At 43.3% G+C, this 6,984-nt stretch overlaps 1 protein-coding gene across 1 annotated transcript; it reads left to right on the top strand.

Moving 5' to 3' along the window:
- The first annotated feature begins 361 nt into the window (after window positions 1–361).
- rpe (ribulose-5-phosphate-3-epimerase) lies at window positions 362–5,863 on the top strand. The gene is made up of 6 exons (XM_021597756.3): window positions 362–879; window positions 1,308–1,387; window positions 1,801–1,940; window positions 2,136–2,270; window positions 2,738–2,824; window positions 2,939–5,863. The coding sequence occupies exons 1-6, from the start codon at window positions 758–760 to the stop codon at window positions 3,059–3,061; spliced, it is 687 nt and encodes a 228-aa protein (XP_021453431.1). The 5' UTR covers window positions 362–757; the 3' UTR covers window positions 3,062–5,863.
- The last annotated feature ends 1,121 nt before the right edge of the window (window positions 5,864–6,984 follow it).

Raw genomic sequence — 6,984 nt, 5'->3', positions numbered from 1 at the left:
CTCACCATCATCTCTACAGCAGAAACGCAACCCGCAGCCCAAACCCATTAATGTCACATTGGTGTTTACCCTCATGGATGTGACTGGGTCTGTAGTGGCCACAGAAAATGCTGCTGGAACTACCAAGGATTCATTTTTCACATTCTTATAAATCATTAAAAGTTGGAGGTTGGACTGCGGATGAACTCTTCATAACTTTTAAACCACTCCAAAAGCAAGCCTCTGACCACAGAAAGGCACAGAGTCAAAACCCTTTCTACAAAAAAAGTGTGTGTGAGAGAGAGAGAGAGAGAGGGAGAGAGAGAGAGAGAGAATAAGAGGCAGAGGTCTATATAGAGGTAGTATTGGTCTCTCCCACAGTACTTTGTGTGACCATTGACCTCGGTCCTGTCTTGCCCTGCCTCCTGTTCTCAAGTGGCTGCCAATACTCACACACACTGATACGGTCCCCCACATTTTCAGGGATTGGACCCAACCCAGCTCATCTCTTCCTGTCAACCTTCAGTCAAATGCCCTGCCCACTAAATCTTACAGCCAGCTAAGAAAATATATGAGCTGTGTGGGCAATATAAAGTATTTTTTCAACACAGGAAAATATGTGAAAGTGGTGTCACTTCAGTATGATTTATACGCCATCCAGTGGCAACATTTGGAACAGAAATTATTTTGAAAGCAGCGTTGAACACGGAAGTAGCAAACTCGCACGTTGGAGTACTTCTTGAACTGCAATCGAGCACACAGAGCAGAGACCTTCAACATGTCTTACAGCGCAAAGATAGGCCCGTCCATCCTCAGCAGTGACCTCGCATGCCTGGGCAGTGAATGCGTCCGAATGATGGAGTGCGGAGCTGACTACCTGCACCTCGACGTTATGGACGGGTGAACAAATCCAGAGAGCACGCTAGCTAACTAGCATAGCCTCAGTCCAATAGGATTCACAGTCAGGCAGTTAACTAACGTTAGCTAGCTGTAACACTGTGAATGTATGCACATTTTAGTTAACGTTAGCAATCACTGCTGTTTTTGTTGACTTGTGTTAATATATTGTTAGAAGTCAAGCTAAAAGTCATTATGGGTGATGTCAACATCACGGCAGATTGCAATACCAGTCCACATTGCATAACATTCTGCAACTCTGTTTACGACATCCACAGTTTACTTATCTTTTTTTCAGTTTTAGTTTTATTCAGCACTGATAGTTAGCTAGCACATAGCACGTTTTGTTATTGATCAGCCTGCCTTGCATCAGCGTGACTGGAGTAGAATCAGTCACATAAGGATAATGATTGTATCTTGTTCCCTTGAAGTAATTTTGTCCCCAACATCACCTTTGGCCACCCGATGGTGGAGTGCCTAAGGAACTGCGTGGGGCCAGACCCTTTCTTTGGTCAGTAACACAACCTTACTCTGATATGGTTACAATATGTCCCTGTTGTTTTTTTTTTTTACCAGGCAAGTCAGTTAAGAACAAATTCTTATTTTCAATAAAAGCCTAGGAACAGTTTGTTAGCTGCCTTGTTCAGGGGCAGAATGACAGATTTTAACCTTGTCAGCTCGGGGATTTTAACTTGCAAACTTTCGGTTACTAGTCCAACACTCTAACCACTAGGCTACCTGTATGACAACACATTGACCAGTACCTATTTATTCTAGCTGAACGTGCTGACCACAGCTACCATTATTACTGACACTGGTGCCACCATAATACTTTGTTCTAAGTAGGATTATGGTTTGTTCAGCTTTGCATAGAAGCCATCTCAAAAGTGTGTGTGTGTGTGTGTGTTTGTGTTTCTCTTATAGACATGCACATGATGGTGTCGAGGCCGGAGCAGTGGGTGAAACCCATGGCAGCAGCAGGAGCTAATCAGTACACGTTCCACCTGGAGACCACTACTAATGCTGGAAACCTCATTAAGGAGATCAGAGAGAGTGGCATGAAGGTGAGACAGAGAGGCATAGTTGACTATAGAGAGAGACCAGAGGTGAGGTCCTGATATGGGAGGTCAGAGATTGCGAGAAGTGGATGGTCACAGATTCACACACAGTCAGAGAAAGTTCACAACTATGTGTTGTCTAACAGTTGTGCGTCTTCACCCATGTACGGTAATGTAACACTGTGTGTGTGTGTGTTGTAGGTGGGCCTGGCCATAAAGCCCGGGACCACAGTAGAGGAGTTGGCCCCATGGGCAGGACAGATTGACATGGCACTGGTCATGACTGTGGAGCCTGGCTTTGGAGGCCAGAAGTTCATGGAGGACATGATGCCCAAGGTAGTGTGTTGTGTTTGTGTGTCTGTCTATCAGGCTGCATTTACACAAGCAGCCCAACCAATTCTGTTATTTTTTTGCCACTAGTTGATCTTTTGACCGATCAGATCAGATCTGTTGGCCATAATTGGGCTGCCTGTGTAAACACATCCTATGTGTTATTTTGTGGCTTATGTTTTTCTCGCTAGAGAGCATGTGTCTGATAAGCTGCATGAAAAAGATTCTTTGTCATCTGTGATCTGTTTTATACACAAGGTCAGTTTATTTTGAATGCAGAGGTTTGTTACAATATCTTCAGTTGACATTGTGTCATCTGAGTAATGTGTTAGAGGGGTTCTCTGTGTGTCTCTCTGTTTTGTTTGATTCTCACGGTCTGTGGATTTGTGTGGTTTGATTATATATTTGCCGTGTCTGTTTTGGACATGTGGGGCATGTCATTGACATTTCATTGTCTGTTTCTGTGTGTCTAGGTTAGCTGGCTAAGGAGTCAGTTTCCCTCTCTGGACATTGAGGTGGACGGAGGAGTGGGTCCCTCTACCATCCACAAGTGTGCTGAGGTGTGTACATGCCTCCCCATACCATGCACCCGTGGGCCCTGGTGCTTAACTACGTTGTCTCGTTGCTTGTGTTCACTGTGTGTGTGTTTATCTTTCTGTGTGTGTCTCTGGTAGGCGGGCGCTAACATGATTGTGTCGGGCAGTGCGGTGGTGAGCAGCGACGACCCTCGCTCTGTCATCACAATGCTGAGGACTGCCGTCTCTGAGGCCATACAGAAACGCTCACTGGACCGTTGACACGCCCCCTGCCTGGCGATCATCACAGTAATTCCTCACACCAGAACGCCATAGCAACATGCTAATACACCCTAAAGTGGGACAGTCAAAATATGTTTCTCTTTGGTGGTCAGGGAGGGGTGGAAGTTGGTGCTCTGCAGACGGGTGTGCTGATGTCACAGTTTGATCCAGTGAAGCTGCGTCCCTGCCCCTCAATACCCCAGAACATCAGAACCAACCCCAAATCCCCACACTCAGCCAGGATCACTACTCAACCAATGATTTACCCACCACCCAGCTTAGGCCTGTGGATAAATTAACACTTTAACGAGAGTGGAACAGTGGTTACGTTGATTGCACACAATAATTGTAAACATTCCTGAATATTTTTTGGAATACTGTTATGTCGAACTAATGATAAAGATATGTCTGACCAAAAAATGTAACTGAATTGAAGGTCTTTTTTTTTTTTTGCTAGTGCTGAGAGAGAGAGTGAGAGGTGTTAGATACAGGACTGCAGAATTAGAGGCCATATGATGAACAAAGTTTCTTTGGACAGGCTAGTATTTTGTCACTGCCGGGGTGAAATACCTGTTACTATTTCACCCAGACACATGAAGCATGGAATCCCTCCTCTTGATCTGCCAAGCAGTATTTTACTCAGCGTTGTAGTACTCAACACCACATTGAGAGTCTCTGTGTCAGATACATTTTTACTCGGTCTTGGACATTGAGGACTCGTAACTTCTTCCCGAGACCAGCGGAGTAAAATAGCCTTTTCATAATTAAAAGTTTCCATTCAGTCAGTGTATAAAACCACGTGAAATATATACAGTCCTTTTTTAAAACAATATCTTAATGCCTATTGGTATCTGGGATATCTATTTTATTCTTAACATTAGTCTTTTTACTTTTGTTGAAAAAAATTCTCAAACTTTGTCAGAATTTCCAAAACACAATGATATCTTTTCAATTTAGTCATTTTTAACTACCAATTAATCCAATAGCAAACAATGCAAGATATGCGTTTCAAATCGCCCTTAGAAGTGCTGAAAGTAATATGCTACAGTACTATAAATTCGTTTTCACATTATATACACTTACATGACATTGCCCAGCAAAATTGACAGAAAATCTATCATTTGTGATCAATGAAGACATCCTCTACCTTTTATTTTTATTAAATCATAGAAATAAATATTTTTCAGATATAATTGCAACAATCTAGGTGGCGGTGATACCTGGCCATAATTGGGCTACAATCTTCGGCAAAATCATTCGCAAGGAGATTCCTGCAAAAATATTATTTGAAGATGTATCTGACACATTACTGTCTGTAATCAAGTGTAAGAAATGAAATGAAACAAGTTAAAGGAATGAAAATGAAACAACCTTTAACACGTATTCATTTGCATCAAGCCTGTCTTGAGCATTTGGCCATACATTCTAATCCACATCACAGTGAATGTCCTCATTGTTCATGCACCACGGGAAACACCTTTTGGCATGGCAAATCCAAGCTTGACATTGGTTCTGCATTGATGTCATCGCATGCCTCATCCATGGCCAGAAGAATAGTGGCACGCTCATTGGGATGGCGATCGTACATCTTCCACCTCTATACTGAAAAGGTCCTCAGTAGGGTTGAGGAAAGGAGAGTATGGGGGCAGGTATAGGGTCAAGAATCAGGGATGGGCCTGAAAACTATGCCTGCATGATGGAACCTGACATTGTCCCTCAAAATGACATAGGTGACCCTTTCACCTTGATAGGCCTGCTCAATTGTATTGAGAAACACAATGAGGTGTGCAGCTTTGTTGGATTCAAGTAATGGCTTACATCCTACCACACCATCTTCAGAGATAGCTGCGCACATGGAGCTGTTTCGCCCATGTTTTCCAGGCACTTGAACGATCTCCCCTTGGCCGATGAGGTTTGGCCAGGTTGAAGCCCGCGTCATCAACAAAGATATACTTGTGACGGTTCACAGCAGCATCAAGCACCATCACCCTCTAAAAACACATTTTGGTTAGTTATTGTTTACAGTATAGTTGTGATATATTGTGAAGTAGCATGTGGATTAAATAGTAACAGTAATACAGTATATAGTGCTGTACTTGAACATATGCACCCCGCCGTTGTATCACCCAGTCATTGTTCTTCTCAAAATGCACCAGGTAAATGTGTTTGGCAAAATGTTTCATCGTTCTCCTCAATGGCAATGTCATTCCTGGCCCTCACAATTGCCCACTCCTGCTGCTCGGTCAGCACATGGCCACCACCATGGGGTCTTCTGTCAATTCTGAGGTTAGAACAGAGTATACTGTCAATAGATCATACTGGAAGAATGAATTTACGTGCGTTACAATATTGTTTACTGTAAATGTAGTGGTAAAGCATAGTGCATATCCTGCAGAGTTACCGCTTTTCTTGGCAAAGTTCTCACGATCGAATTGACAGTCGATCTTTTCAGATTGGGGTGAACTAATCTGGCAGCCTCTGGTAAGGCCTCTGTTTACCACATGGTCAAGGACGATGGCCGGACTTCATTAGACATCTGCTCCCCTCTCTAGAAGCTGTGTCTAGACTTGGCATTTCATGCAGCTTTAGTATTCTGATCGTAGAGTTCTGATCATGGAAATCCAAATGCGTCATGAATCTACACCTACAGTACCAGTCAAAAGTTTGGACACACCTACTCATTCAATGGTTTTTCTTTATTTTTACTATTTCCTACATTGTTGAATAATAGTGAAGAAATCAAAACTATGAAATAACACATGGAATCATGTAGTAACCAATAAAGTGTTAAACAAATCCAAATATATTTGAGGTTCTTCAAAGTAGCCACCCTTTGCCTTGATGACAGCTTTGCAACCTCTTGGCATTCTCTCAACCAGCTGCTTTTCCAACAGTATTGAAGGAGTATTCACATATGCTGAGCACTTGTTGGCTGCTTTTCCTTCACTCTGCGGTCCAACTCATCCCAAAGCAGCTCAATTGGGTTGAGGTCGGGTGATTGTGGAGGCCAGGTCATCTGATGCAGCACTCGTATCACTCTCCTTCTTGGTCAATTAGTGAGCGTTGCATATATGAAATGCATTTCTAGATGAAAATAGTACCAAAGCTATTGCTGAAAGGACAGCTACTGTAATACCATCATGTGGGTGAGGGCACCTTTTGTAATACACAAAGGGCCAGTGGTGTAGAGGAGGCTATAGGCAGGTACAGTGTATTCAGACCCCTTGAATTCAATTGCTTTTTCCCCCCTAATCAATCTACACACAATACCCCATAATGATAAAGCAAAAACAGGTTTTCAGAAATGTTTGCTAATTTATAAAAAATGAATACTGAAATATTACATTTACATAAGTATTCAGATCCTTTACTCAGTACTTTGTTGAAGCACCTTTGGCAGTGATTACAGCCTTGAGTATTCTTGGGTATGACGCTACAAGCTTGGTACACCTGTATTTGGGGAGTTTCTCCCATTCTTCTCTACAGATCCTCTTAAGCTCTGTCAGGTTGGATGGGGAGCATCGCTGCACAGCTATTTTCAGGTCTTTCCAGAGATGTTCCATTGGGTTTAAATCCAGGCTCTGGCTGGGCCACTCAAGGACATTCAGATACTTCTCCCGAAGACACTCCTGCGTTGTCTTGGCTGTGTGCTTAGGGTCGTTGTCCTGTTGGAAGGTGAACTGCCCCAGTCTGAGGTCTGCCTCCACCATGCCTCACCGTACGAATTGTGCCAGGTTTCCTCCAGACGTGTTGCTTGGCAATCAGGTCAAAGAGTTCAATCTGGTTTCATCAGACCAGATAATTTTGTTTCTCGTGGTCTGAGTCCTTTAGGTGCCTTTTGGCAAACTCCAAGCGGGCTGTCATGTGCCCTTTACTGAGGAGTGGCTTCCATCTGGCCACTCTACCATAAAGGCCTGATTGGT

Source organism: Oncorhynchus mykiss, chromosome 3 (assembly GCF_057628025.1).
Source record: "Oncorhynchus mykiss isolate SJ-2025 chromosome 3, ASM5762802v1, whole genome shotgun sequence".
NCBI lineage: Eukaryota > Metazoa > Chordata > Actinopteri > Salmoniformes > Salmonidae > Oncorhynchus > Oncorhynchus mykiss.
This window is presented reverse-complemented; position numbering and strand designations above follow the sequence as displayed.